Source organism: Lampris incognitus, chromosome 8, assembly GCF_029633865.1.
Source record: "Lampris incognitus isolate fLamInc1 chromosome 8, fLamInc1.hap2, whole genome shotgun sequence".
In the NCBI taxonomy this organism is placed as follows: domain Eukaryota; kingdom Metazoa; phylum Chordata; class Actinopteri; order Lampriformes; family Lampridae; genus Lampris; species Lampris incognitus.
In genome coordinates, this window is record NC_079218.1 from 26,745,665 (window position 1) to 26,760,708 (window position 15,044).

A 15,044-nucleotide genomic window follows, 5' to 3' on the forward strand; every position below is an offset into this window, starting at 1 on the left:
TCCCATCTGTGCTCCGTTCTCTCTTGCTCCCTGCAGGTGAAGCTGATGAAGTACATCTGTAAACAGCTGCAGTGCAAACAGAAAGTGCCAGAGACCGAGAGGCCTGAAGCCCTGGACAGCTACCCGAGGCTTGGGGACTGGCTGCGTACCATCAACCTTCGGCCAGAGCTTATCGAAGTAGGTCTCATTGATGTGTTTGATTGTCTGTCTGGGTTTTTTTTGTTTGGTTTTGTTTCTCCTTCGGTTGTCGGTCATGAATCACTGTGGATTGTATGATCTGCAATGAATTGTGATAATAGCAGACGAGTAGATTATCGAGATTTCTGCGTTCACGGGGCTGAATGGCGTTTGAATGAAAAAGGACAGTATTGCAGTTGTCTTTGAAGTTGCTTGCATCCGAGAAAGTGAAAGTTTAATCCCCCCGACCCCCACCCCCCAAAACAAAAACAACTTTGGTTTAGTTTTGCAGAGTTATTTAGAGGTTTCATGTTTTATTTGAATTTGCCAGCCACATATCAAAGGATATTACGCAGAGTTGAGAAAGAAAAGGAAGAAAAAAAACAGCAATGGAATGTAAATCACATTGCTGGCTTTTCTGAAGAAGACACATTTGTCTTTTTTTGACTGCTTTGGAAACTGCGGTAAAAGTATGTCTTTTTTTCTCTCTCGTCTTCAAACCTCAACATTTTCAGTCACATTGCGTAATGTAATCGAGTTTGCTGAATACCAAACAGTCAGTTGGAGAGAAGAAATGCTGACGTGTCACAGTTGACAGTTATAATATAATGAGTTTGTGCTAAGTGTCATAAACCACTATATACTGGACGTTTCGGTGCCTCTGTTGCTGAAAGTTTCCCAGACAGACAGGGGAAAGCCCACATAAATTAAAGATCATTGTTTTCCTTTCTTTGACTACTCATATTCTTTTAGTTATTTGTATCCAAAAAGCTGAAATAGTTAATCATAGTTGGATTAGTGCCCGCCCCCCCCAAAGTGCCTATGCCGGTTACTGGAAATAAACTAATTTCATAATTAAATAAAAGTAAAAAATGACAAATATGCAAGTTTACCGTGAATTATCCTTTTCTTCACTTGTGTGCAGATCGCCCTCATATAAACCGAGGCACACAGTGTCATAGATGTGATCGCAAGTGAGGATTTGCGTTCAGCAAACATATTCTAGGGCGTCTGAATAGACGCAACGGTCTATTCCGTTGCCTACCAACATGGGGACCCCCGGTTCGAATCCCTGTGTTACCTCTGGCTTGGTCAGGCATCCCTAAAGACACAATTGGCGGTGTCTGCGGGTGGGAAGCCAGATATGGGTATGTGTCCTTGTTGCTGCACTAGCGCCTCCTCTGGTCGGTCGGGGCGCCTGTTCGGGGGGGGGGGTAGTGTGATCCTCCCATGTGCTACGTCCCCCTGGCGAAATTCCTCACTATCAGCTGAAAAGAAGCGGCTGGCGACTCCACATGTATCAGAGGAGGCATGTGGTAGTCTGCAGCCCTCCCCGGATCGGGAGAGGGGGTGGAGCAGCAACTGGGATGGCTCGGAAGAGTGGGGTAATTGGCCGGATACAGTTGGGGAGAAGAAAAAAAGTCTAAACCTATTCTATAAGTATTTAGTAGGAATTATGCATTTGAAGGCATACTTCACAAAAGCGTTGCAAGCAGCTCAAAAGTAGCAGGAGACGTGATATGGCTCCATCTGAGAGGGACTCGCAGGGAGATTAACACTGAGTCATTCATTTGTACATTTAAGTTTTGACATTGTTAATTAAGTCTTTCATAATTTCTACGTTTTCACTGTCAAGCCTCACTGAAGACATCTTAGCTTTAGGGCCCTTTTTTTTCTTTCTTTGATTTTGGCAACATTTGAATGCCAAAGGATATGGCAAACTAAGTACATTCCTTAATGATGGCGGTGTCTCTATCGGTCAATGGACATTTTTTAGCAGGATATTGCCTCATGCAGCAAGGCTTAAATAGTCCAAGAATGGTTATAGGAACACAACAGTGAATCAGCTCAGTGCAGTGACCTGACCAGTCACCACAATACAATCCAGCTTATCATCTTTGGGTGGAAATGGAAACCAGCACAGCCAACACAACTTTGACAAGCATTGCTGTTATTATGGGCCAGCATATATATGTATAAAAATCCAGTGATTCAAGTAATTTATGAATTGAGGCTGTTTTAAGTGCAAAAGGTGGTGCAAAGTAATATGAGGAAGACAGTCTTAATGTGTTGAACTCTTGGTATATGTATCATGATGACACTTTTTGGCCCAGAATCCTTCACTTCTCACTTGTGTGTTGTGCTCATCAACGAGTAATGTGGCTCAACTTTCTGGCTTCGCAAAGTAAGCAAAGGCTTACATAATGTTGCATAAGTATCTTGATATTTGGATATCAAGTTTCAACCCTCTTACATGATCATGTTTTTTTTTAATCGCGACTTAATTGCAAGTAATTGCATCAGTTACTCTCCAAAAATAATTCCCACCTTGATTAACCAACAGGCTGTACGTTGTACATGTAACATGTTAGCATTATGAGCCTGGCCAATGGAAAACTGCAAACCTGCGTGAATTCTAAAATGGCAGCAAAGAGGGTTATGAATTGTATGTTTTGCCTGAGGTACTCCCTGTGTTTCTGTGGGGATGGTGATTAAGTGTCAAGCTCGATTTTCTCTGCTGCTCAAGTGTTTCACTTTCATTTGTAAAACCGAGTACATGTACATTTGTATGTGTATAGTGATTTATATTTTTGGATTTGTTGGAATTTTGAGAAATGACACCAAAAAGTGCCACATAATAACTGAAAATATGGATTAGTACTGACAGATAATACTAGGAAGGCCTTAGTCGGGGCGTCCGGGTAGTGTAGCGGTCTATTCCGTTGCCTACCAACATGGGGATCGCGGTTCGAATCCCCGTGTTACCTCCGGCTTGGTCGGGCATCCCTACAGACACAATTGGCCGTTTCTGCGGGTGGGAAGCCAGATGTGGGTACATGTCCTGGTTGCCGCACTTCGGGGAGGACGGGGAACTGGGGGGAATAGCGTGATCCTCCCACGCACTATGTCCCCCTGGTGAAACTCCTCACTGTCAGATGAAAAGAAGTGGCTGGTGACTCCACATGTATCGGAGGAGGCATATGGTAGTCTGCAGCCCTCCCCGAATCAGCAGAGGGAGTAAAGCAGTGACCGGGACGGCTCGGAAGAATGGGGTAATTAGACAGGGAGAAAGGGGGGGCAGGGGTAATATATATATATATATAACCCAGTGAGTCAAGTAAATTCTTTATGAGACAGTACAAACCTGTTTCATGCCATTAGCAATCATCAGCATGATTATAACAGGAAACAGGCTTGTACTGTCTCATAAAGAATTTACTTGACTCACTGGATTATTTTGCTCCTTATTTGTTGAGCACTTTCCCTATTGCTGAGTGTTTATTTTAACAAAGTTATATATATATATATATATATATATATATATATATATATATATATATATATATATATATATATAAAAAGGAAGGCCCTAGTGGCTCACAAAAGTGTATGTTATACTCTAATGAGGTTAGCATTATCAGGTTGTTGGGAGGGTGTAGGTGGGAGGACCTGTTGCCACTTCTGATACTGGCTGTTGCCTCACATCATTCCCCCCTGCCTGCGTCTGCTCGCTTTTGCTTACATGTACACAGGAGTGGGAGGTTGCCCTAGATTTCCGACCCTGGTTTGCCCTCTCGGAGTAAGGTTTTAACCGGACTGATAAGACACCGCATAGTTCCAAGTCTGAAAAAAAACATCCGTTCCAGCGCCTCCTCTTGCCTGCTGCCTCCTATTCTGCTCTATGACCCTGAATCTGTCACTCCAATGCTACCCAGCCGTCTGCTGTCTCAACGGCTGGAAACTTGGCCTGCACAGGCTTAAGACTGCACAGACTGCTGAAAACACCATAAAGATATTGGTTGAACTTGTTTAAGGGTGAACTTTCCAACATGTCAATCTCAACACACCTATTGATAATAATCATTAATAAAAGAAATGACGATCAAGATTACTGTCTGGAGTTGTTGACACTTCAGAGACATTTTTTAGCTTGAGGTTATACAAGCTTGTAAATATTTAGCCTCTTTTTTCCCCTCCTCTCCTTCCTTATTTCCTCCTCGATACAGGAAATAAACCCCTCAAATAAACAGGATTACCATACATATCTAGGAACAGCAAAGGTTAGAGGATGTTTTTGTCGTTGATGGGCTACTTGGCACCGTGCGTGGTGCCGAACCCTCTAACGTGGTGTTTTTACTTTTCTACAGGAAACCGTTTCCGAGACCAGTCTAGATTAGTAATTGTGCCATTTGTCAACCTTAACGAGAGTTTCTCTGTCACTAACACAGACACAGCCATTATGAGCCATTATTTAATTCCTGTTACGTAGTATTTAGGGTATATTCACTTACAGTATCACTGTTTGGTCTCAGCAGTATTCATGCCACCCTGCCCATTCAGCAATGCTAAACTCGTCTACACTTTCTGCACTTCAGATAAGGTGGAAATTTAATGAAAAATGTGATGACAGCTATTGATAATGAGTCTTCACTTTTATGATCCCTGTGGGGAAAATCGGGTTACTGCAGTATTAAACAGCAGGATAAAGTTAAGAATACAATAAGTACAGTTAAATATACTATATATATATATAAATGTGTGTGTGTGTGTGTGTGTGTGTGTGCACAACATATTGATGACAATACAACAAAAAGTAAGGAGTGTGAGGATTTGAGTGATTTCAGTTACTCAAACCTTTGTTCTTGCCTTTTGCCATTTAAAGACTACACCCTTTCCTTGGAAGCTCTGGGGCGTTACTTCCAACCAATGATTTTAATTGAAGGGCGTAGCTTAGTTTAGTTTAATAGTAAGCATTATTACAGTTCTTGATGACAGCTGTCATAAATACATAGAATTTCTAAGCTGCAAACAGTACACATCTGAAACCTGTTATCTTTTAGGATCCTGCTCAGATAAAGGATTGGTGATCTCTTGTATTTCTCCATTTGACACCTTGGGTTGACCAATTTGTCTGAGAACCTTGTCCGGTGTCCAGTTAAGAGTGTAGCCAGTCTGTAAAGTTATACTTAAAGGTGCAATCATTACATTTTTTCTCTAGTGCCCACTATTGGCGAACAGTAGGAATTGCAGCAATGTCATCAAACTTAGTCTTCTCTTACGAAAGTGTCTGTCACAACTCCACTCCCCCATTTCCTGTCCCATGGAGCAACAGTGGCCTGCAAGTGACACAACTAATGCAAGCAACACAAATGATGCAAGTAACACAACTAATGCAAGTGACACAAATAATGCAAGTGACACAACTAATGCAAGTAATGCAACTAATGCAAGTGACACAACTAATGCAAGTAATACAACTAATGCAAGGGACAAAACTAATGCGAGTGACACAACTAATGTAACTAACGCAACTAATGCAAGTAACATCACAACATTTTGTGAGTTACCTTACTCGGCGGTCCTGCAGAAATGTCTAGTGGAGAGGTTATGTTGTAAAACATTGTACAAGATTTATAACTTATCACATATGTCTATATATTAAATGATAATGCTGATTATCTGTCCAACAGTACCATGGCCTGCTCGCCATCTTTTTTTATGCCTTTATAGTCTCAAAATGTTCACCCCATCTCAAAAGTGATACCTCTGTTAATTCTACATTTGGTGCTTTATCTGCAGTTGATTGCAGTTGTAACACTATGTTCAAGAAATTCACGAAAATATTTTATTTTTGTGTGTTTATAGGAATTTTTTTTCTATTTCTGACCAATACAATGATTTTTAGTAACGGCATCCTCCTGCCCTTGCAGGCGCCCACTGACAAAAATGTACAATGAATGGGAGCAAGTTTGAGAGAAGACGAGCGATCTTCTGCTTCCAAATTGAAAATAGTCAACAGTATGTCAATTTCCCCACTCTTCTAAAATTTCCTGCCTGTTAATTTGGCTGTAAGTCAAATCAACTCATCTCCCCTCTGAAAATCTCACCTCACAGTTGCGGATCATTTGGATATACGACAAATCGTGGAGGTTTGCGATGCTCGAAATGTCGTTTCGTGGGACCTTTCAGATGTTTGCTCACGCTGTTTTAACCTCGCTCCTACTATGTTTCCTTTTCCGTAGGCAGTGCCAGTGAAGCTTTCCTTGGATGCCTTACTGCAAATGCCAGCTTCTCAGGTGCAAGAGATCATGAGAAGACTAGGCTCCAGTTCAGAGGAGTGTGCTCGACTCAGCGCTGCTCTCTCCTGTCTCAAGAGCGCCACTGAATCAGGTGTGTGTGCACGTGCTTTCTGAGTCTTCACATTCGAATTTGCAGCCATACTTGGTCAAAGTCCATCTTGCAGAGGTTATTTTGTGCTCAGAATAAAAAAGTCCACCTTTGGGAAAAAAGGATCCAGCCCTTTTAGTAGGTTGACTACTTCCCCGATTCCTTCTGAGGAATTTCAGCCATAGGTGTTTTTCTCTGTGTTGTCTCCTTACCAGGAGGTGAGCTGAGGGAGGATGGCGGGCCCTGGCTATCTGAACCCACCAGGAGGGACAGCGGCTCCCTGCTTAGTGTTGACCAGCTGACTGCTATGGGCACTCCTCTCCGCCCTCACAGCCCCTCGCCTCTAGCCCGCCCATCCACCACGCCATCCACTCCCTCAACCCCCTGCAGTGCCTGCTCCCATCCCCGCTCAGGCTCTGTGTCAGCAGTACCCACTATGGAGGCACAGGGGTCTAACATCTATGGTGACAGTCCCCTCACAGACCCCTTCCACATGACCTTAGCCCGCACAGCCCGGCTCCACGGACACACCTCCACTCCACCCATAACGCCACCCTCCAGAAGGCGCCACCGGCTCAAGCCCCCCTGCACCCCTCCACCTCCCTCCCGGAAAGTGCTGCACCTCCTACCCAACATCACGCTGACCCGCAGCAAAAGCCACGAGTCTCAGCTGGGCAACCGTATCGAAGACCCTCCTACCAACAAGTAAGTGTTCAGACTATCTGCACTGTAATGTTTCAGAATGTATTTCTATAGGACTGGTAAGGAGATTGACCAGGTTTAGATTTTTTCACAGCATGGTAGATAGGGTGGGGTAATAAGATAAACTTGACAACATAGGCACCAGCTCTATGGGTACCGATGAGCTTTAGCATCCCCAATTTTTGTCCCCATGCCCCATCTGGTATGGGCCATCCCCTGCCTCCAACACATAACATAGAAATATACTTAGCCACGTCAAAAAGGCGTTGTTGAGGATCTGTTAAGAACTGGAATGTGAGTGGTTTTACCACCAACCTTCAAATAAAATAAACCCAACACATGATACTTTCCCAAATATGTAACTTAAACCAGCACTGTAGGCTACTTACACCTTTCGGCTTTGCCTAAAAATTTGATAAATGTCACACTTCTGGCCTTCAATTGTGTAAATTGTGTGCATTATCAGTAACATTCAAAACAAATTTACATTTGTTCACAGGTAGGTAAAAAAAACATCAAACAGGTTGGTCTAGAGTTTTGGTGTTTGGAAGGTCGTCTATACATAAAAAGCCCCATTTTATTTTCACGGCAGTTGTTAGGCTTTTTTTTTTCCTGTGCAGTATAAGGAAAAACTGTATGTGATATTATGTCTGTGCTTTTACATGAGCGCCCAAAATCATTCAACGTAAGTTGGCTCCCATGGTTGACAATTAATGATAAGGGATTTTGCTGTTTCCTACAAGAATCTGTAGTTAGATAGCAGATGTACCTATTTGAGAGCTGACACGCTGATTCTGATTGCGGGTTAAGCTAAAAGGAGCACCATTCATTTCGCAAGTTCATGGATCTTGTTGATAACCATGAAAACCCTCTCTCAAAGATGGAAACCTGGAAACTGAAACTCTCTAAGTTTGGAGTTTCAGTGTCAGGAAGAGAAGAAAATGGATTTATTGATTTTTCTTTTTTTTAAAATCTGAACTTAGCATCCACATATATATTGCGTCTGCTAGCTGTAGTTGCTCAGTAATAGTACCATAATAGTAGTGCCACATTCGAAGCAGAAAACGTACCGTGGTTCCCAGGGTATCACTGTGGAAAACTGTTCTGTTCACCTTTTCTATTTCTACCGTTTCTAAACCTTCACCGTGACATTGCAAACTGGTGGCAAAACAAACTTTTTTCTTTTTTTTTCTCACTTCTGGCTTTGACAGGTAAATGTGAACTTTCACTTATACAGACCAAGCGTAGACCAAACTGTCCTAAGCATAGAGAATCTTACTAGTATACTTTAACTTTTTCTCCACAAGTTATTTTAATATTGAAGAATCTAAGGGTACAAGTATGCTGGCAAAGTTTACACACAGCAGTACTACATCCTAGTGACTTATTAAAGTTTTTGTATTTGTTATTATTGTACAGTTAGGGGTGTAGTTTCCCTGAAAAGGTCTGTCCAGTATCTTTGATTGAACTCTATGATTGTATTGTATTGCACTGTATTGTATTGGAAACATACTGGGTAGCAGAGTGACTTTGTAGCATCGTGACCTCTCGGCAAGAGAGTCCTGAGTTTGATTCCAGCCTATTTGTGTGGAGTTTGCATGTTTGCCTCATGTTTGCATGGGTTTCCTCTAGGTACTCTGCTTTCCTCCTGTAGTCCAGAGACGTGCATGTTAAGTGACTTGGAGTCTCTAAATTGCCAATAGGTGTGAATGGTATGTGAGTAACTGTGTGTGGATCCTGTGATGGACTGGAGACCTGGTCACTGTTTCTCTCTGCCTTCTACCCAATGCATGCTGGGATAGGCTCGAACCCCATGCAACCCTAAATTGGATTAAGTGGGTATGAAGGATGAATAGAAACACCCTCTTTTCACTGCACTATTACACTGTCAGGATAAAAACAGAGTTTTTCTCACGCTCATTCGGCGAGACAGGCATTATCTCCCCCTTGCTCTCCCTCTCTCTCTCTCTCTCTCTCTCTCTCTCTCTCTGGCTCTCTCTCTCACTCTCACTCTCACACTCTCTCTCTTGTTTGCTCTCTTTCCCACCCTGCCTGTTGCTCCTTTGCTCCGTGAATATGGCTTGGAGCTAATCCCCCCACAGATTCCCAGAGATTATGAGTCATGTCAAAACAGGAAGTATTTCCCAGGACTAATACATAGAGGTGGCAAGATAAACACACACACACACACACACACACACACACACACACACACACACACACACACACACACACACACACACACACACACACACACACACACACACACACACACACACACACATACACACACATACACACACACACACACACACACACACATACATAAGCTGTATTGTGATCAGATATGCAAACACTCACATACACACACACCACATGTGGTATTATGCACTGATCTATAATATCCTGTCCCTTTATGGGAAGCTTTATAATAAAGCCTGCAACATCACCAGACAAAGTAAACAGGACTGACACAGATCCTTCACATCTGACACAAGGGTTTGTGGGCCGGATGATCTCGTACATTCATCAATGGTGCTTTACACGCAGGACACTGGCAATCTTACAGTGTAAACCAAAGCTGCTAAAGACTGGTCTCTGATCAGACGATGAGCAGGACAGCAGTAAATAGAAAAATGGAGATGCAGATGTTTTCCCAAGTATGAGGAGTGTGTGTGTGTGTGTGTGTGTATGTGTGTGTGTGTGTGTGTGTGTGTGTGTGTGTGTGTAAACCACAGGGAGACATTGCATAAGGCTACATTCCTCTGGATCTGTACTTTGCATTTCTGGTACCTTTAGCCTCGGCCTGAGTTTTAGTGCTGGGGCCTGGAGGGAGGCTGCATCTCTTGACTACCCCATGCAAAAGCTAGCTAGGTATACGGTCACTACCTCCGATGAGGAACCACATATGCACACATTCAGAAAATATTAAGTTGCAAGACAAAAATAGCAAAGCTCGAATGAAGGAGTAAGGTCTGCACACTAAATTGCTCCCGAAAGCTATTTTATTCAGCAGCGGTTCGATCAGTTAGATCTTCCTCACACCAGATGTAACTGATTGAAACGTTTCTGAATAAAATAGCTTTTGGGAGCAATTTAGTGTGCGGACCTTACTCCTTCATACCATCACTCCCTCCCACTGAACATACTTCTCTTGTGTCCTTGCATAACCCGACTAACACAGTTAGGGTTTGTAAATCATGCTGCACTTGTAAAAATGTCAGTGCAAATATTGTGTCGCATTTGATTCATAAAATCTAGAAGCAGGTATAATATATAATTCAGAAGCGGGTAGGCATTTGTTTATTCTCTTTTTATATTGTCATGTCTCTATCTTTCCCTTAAGATTTTCTTCTTTCTTTTTTTTTGTTCTTATCATCTCAGCTGTTGGAGAACAGAGGTCATGATGACGGCATACTGAGAAACCATAAATACCACTGTAGTGCTACCCGTTCTCAGATGTTTTTGTTTTTCCTTCCCTCAAGGTGTGCTAAAAAGAATAAGCTGTTCCTGAATATGCAAATCAATGGGAATGGATGTGAGGACTCACCCTCCCGTTTCCCCGTCATGTCCGCTCGTACCCCGGGAGCAACCCCATCCGCGGCCACCGCGCCCTACACCCTGCCTGGCACCCCCACCCTAATGGAAGAGCACAGCAGCATCAAGAGTGAGCTATGCCCCCCTAATACACAGTGTCTATTTAACAGCAAGTTAAATATTATGAATGGCTGACTTGAGAAACCACATGACTGGTACCTGGCAGAGTGGTTGGACCTCTGGACTTGTGCATTTTAATTGGTTGCAGAGGAAAATTATTGCTCCAATTGTAATTTGACAACTTATACAGAAATCTTATATTTGCTTGTGCGTGGGTGGTGTGTGTGTGTGTGTGTGTGTGTGTGTGTGTGTGTGTGTGTGTGTGTGTGTACATACATGTTAATGCATCTTTTGGCTCTCTCTTTGGATCTTATTCTGTTGAGCTCTAGTGTTTTAAATGTGCCATATACTCCTTTTAACGTGATCAATCACTGATGTTACTTCGTCACAAGAGACTCAAAAGTCTCCTGTTTGTCTTTCCTGTGGGTGGCACAGTGGCCCAGTGGTTAGCACTGTTGCCTCACAGCAAGAAGGTGCTGGGTTCGAACCCCAGGCTGTCCCAGCTCCTTTCTGTGTGAAGTTTGCATGTTCTCCCCGTTTCTGCGTGGGTTTCCTCCGGGCACTCCAGTTTCCTCTTGCCATCAAAAAAGACATGCATGTTAGGGTTAATGCTCCTGTCTGTGCCCCTGACCAAGGCAATAGGAAGAAATAACTGGAGTTGGTCCCGCGGTGCTGCATCAAGGCGGCAGCCCACTGCTCCTAGCTACACAGCTAGGAGGGGTTAAATGCAGAGAGTGAATTTAATTGTATGTATGTACAAATGACAAATAAGGTTTATTCTGTTCTATTCTTTTTCTTTCCCTTCTTTTTTCCATCTCTTTCCATCCCTCACCCCCACCTCTCTTTCTTTCTAGATAACGTAGCAGTGCACCGCAGCTCCCCACAAGCAGTGCGGAGGGACATAGGCCTGGCGGTAACACACAGGTGTTTTTTTTTTCCTCACACCATTAACAGCATCTCTTTAGTCTAAGATTTGTTTAAAATGCCATTACAGGGCATCCGGGTAACGTAGCAGTCATTTCCATTGCCTACCAACACAGGGATCGCCGTTTCGAATTCCCGTGTTACCTCCGACTTGGTCGGGTGTCCCTACAGACACAATTGGCCATGTCTGAGAGTGGGAAGCCAGATGTGGGTATGTGTCCTGGTTGCTGCACTAGCACCTCCTCTGGTCGGTCAGGGCGCCTGTTCAGGGGGGAGGAGGAACTGGGGGGAATAGCCTGATCCTCCCACACTCTACATCCCCCTGGCGAAACTCCTCACTGTCAGGTGAAAAGAAGCGGCTGGTGACTCCACATGTATTGGAGGAGGCATGTGGTGGTCTGCAGCACCTACCCAGGTCGGCACAGGGGGTGGAGCAGTGACCGGGACAGCTCAGAAGAGTAGGGTAATTAGCTGGACACAATTGGGGAGAAAAAGGGGGAAAATCCCCCCCGGAAAAAAAATGCTATTACAGCTGTAATTATTAAATTCGTAAATGAGCTTTCAAAAAAATGCATCTGCAAAAAGAAACATTAACTCCCAGTTTGAGAAGACAGTCTTGATGAAATGAAGCTTGCTTTGTTTAGTCAGACTGTTTTTTTTGGTCTTTTGTAGGTTTTCAACAAAGTCATGGCTTTCCCAAACATGTCAGGTGTGCCAGAAGAACATGATGTTTGGGGTTAAATGCAAACACTGTCGGTGAGTAGAACAGGAGGAGTGGTTGTCAGATGTGTTTCCATGATGAGTCTCATTGGCTGTCCTTTACAATGCCATGTTTTCTTCTCCATCCCCAGGTTAAAGTGCCACAACAAGTGTACAAAAGAAGCTCCCTCCTGCAGAATCTCCTTCCTCCCAAGTAAGCTCTGTTTTAACGTTTTATGTGATCTCAGTTGTGGAGTCTGCACATTGCAGTGTAACAATACGCATTCCTCCTCTAGTTGCCAAAATCAGGAGGACTGAGTCTGTACCATCGGACATCAATAACCCTGTAGACCGACCATCAGAAGCCCCGCAGTTTGGCACGTTACCAAAGGCCATCACCAAAAAGGTAAAAAAGCCTTGTAGGTTTTGTCCGACACCAAATAACCTCACCGCAGTGTCATCGCTTTAAGTGACCTGCAGCGCGTTTTTCCAAAAGAGTGTGTGGTTTTCTGCACACTCTGCTCAGTGTTTTTGTATGCATGCACATCTCTGCAGGATCACCCTCCAGTGTTGAACCAGCTGGACTCCAGCAGCAATCCATCCTCCACCACCTCCTCCACCCCTTCCTCCCCTGCACCATTTCAGCAGAGCAACCCTCCCAGTGCCACCCCGCCACCCAACCCCTCGCCCAAAGGCCATCGGGACAGCCGCTTTCACTTCCCAGGTAAGCCTCACACAAGTTCAGCTGTAGATACTAGAGACGTACCTTGAGGTATGCACGCATGGACAATTGGACAGCCAGATAGATCCAGGCAAGCATTCTCTCTCTCTCTCTCGCTCTCTCTCTCTCTCTCTCTCTCTCTCTCATGTTCATTCACACTCACACACACACACCACATACCACACATCAAGTTGCATGTTTGTCTTGTACTCTTGTTTTCTTTTGATGACATAAAAATGTTTCCCTAAGTCACATTTGTTTTAACGGTTTATCGGATTTTGAGTAAAAGGAGCAACAAAAAGCCGTCTCTCGCCCCCTCTCTGTAGACATACCACTAACGCTGAAAAACACCTGTGGGTGTTTGTGGGGGAAAAAAAGATTCTCTTAAATTCTTTGAAGGCGAAGCTTCTCTAACCCAGGCTGTCTCTCCCTGCCTTGCTTGTCGGTCTTTTCCCCTCTCTTTTTGCCCAAGCTGCCTGCTACTTTCAGCACAGACAGCAGTTTATCTTCCCTGGTGAGTTGTTGACGGTCCCAAATTGTGGCGGTGCAATGTTAACTATCCCCTCGTATCCCTGTTCCAAACATCACGTTTACAGCAGCTCCATCCATCTCCTGCATGTTTTGTGTAACTTTTAGTTGTTTGTTATTAGTGGTGCAAGTGTTATGAGTGCATGTTGTTGATGAGAAAGCAAGCAATCTTTTTTTTTTTTTTTGCGCGCGTGTTTGCCCCATCTGCTGGGGTATCTGGGAATTGCATGTTTTGTCTTTAAACGCTGTTTGGGATTAACAGTGGTAACTGGACCAGGGCCTAAAGAAAGATGACGAAAAAACGTTAAGGAGTAACCTTTTGTTGAAGTTAATTCTTTCTCAATCTTTGTCTCTAATTTCTCTTTTTTAACTTCTGCAGACGTGTCCAGTCCGGCTAGTTTGCACTCCGAGGTCCTCCAAGACACTGTGTAAGTTCTGTTTGTCTATTCTAATCATGCAGTCGTTCTGTTTCCAAAGTGGTTTATGATTGTGTGACCACAGGAGTATGTTGTCAATTTCCCCCCATGCATTTTACCCCTCTGATCTCCATTCTCCATCACAGCAATGAGATAGAGCAATCAACAGATGACATTCACAATGACCTGGTTGAAGATGAAGATGAAGAGGTAAATTTGAGAGCACTGTGCTTTATACTCTTGAAATGAGTAGGGCTGCAACTAATGGTTGTTTTTATAGTCAATAAATCTATCAATTTTTTTTATTATTTCATTAATAATTTGGTCTGTTAAAAGTCAAAAATACCAACGAATGCCCGTTTAAGTTTCCACAGTCCAAAGTGATGTCTTAAAATGTACTTGGTCTGACCAACAGCCAAGTATTGATTTCATAATGATATAATTCAGAGGACGGCAAATGACTATTAGTGATTATGAAACTGCAACCAACAAATGTTGGGTGTTTTTACTTGATGAATTACTCAAGCAAGTGATCGACTGCCAAAATTGTAATCGATTAATTTTGTGCTGATCGAATAATTGATTACTCATCGAATCGCTTCAGCACTAGATTTGATTTTTTTTTTTATATTCACACAGATCGCAACTTTGAAAAAAAACAATAACCTGTCTTGCATCCCAACTAGGGTTGCCAACTCCTTGAAATGGAAATAAGGAACAGGGTACAGGGACGGGGATTGAATGGATGGGGCGGCGCGGGCATAACAAATATAATGTGCCTTACACTATACACACACACACACACACACACATATATATATATATATATATGATAAGGAAGGATTCCTTATTTTAAGGAATGGTTGGCAACCCTTATCCCAACCAGTTTAATGCATCCTGGCAAACCGGCCTAGCAACCCTGTGTTTATTTATAGTGATTGAGATCATGTTGCCAACAAAGTTAGTCTGCTGTGTCAACAGGAATGATTGTGATGAAGTAATTTGAAGCGCTGAAGAAACTGTAAAGCACTCAGAACAAATGGACTTTGGAG

The 15,044-nt window shown here is 43.3% G+C and overlaps 1 protein-coding gene across 1 annotated transcript in view; it reads left to right on the forward strand.

Annotated features, from left to right (window-relative positions):
• ksr1a (kinase suppressor of ras 1a) overlaps positions 1–15,044 on the forward strand; it is a 44,769-nt gene that overhangs the window by 17,904 nt on the left and 11,821 nt on the right. The window contains exons 2-12 of the mRNA XM_056284687.1: positions 37–177; positions 6,201–6,348; positions 6,561–7,050; positions 10,533–10,714; positions 11,559–11,628; positions 12,301–12,384; positions 12,480–12,541; positions 12,624–12,733; positions 12,883–13,051; positions 13,956–14,004; positions 14,139–14,202. Of these exons, the coding sequence (XP_056140662.1) occupies positions 37–177; positions 6,201–6,348; positions 6,561–7,050; positions 10,533–10,714; positions 11,559–11,628; positions 12,301–12,384; positions 12,480–12,541; positions 12,624–12,733; positions 12,883–13,051; positions 13,956–14,004; positions 14,139–14,202 (1,569 nt within the window). The remainder of the gene's footprint in view (positions 1–36; positions 178–6,200; positions 6,349–6,560; positions 7,051–10,532; positions 10,715–11,558; positions 11,629–12,300; positions 12,385–12,479; positions 12,542–12,623; positions 12,734–12,882; positions 13,052–13,955; positions 14,005–14,138; positions 14,203–15,044) is intronic.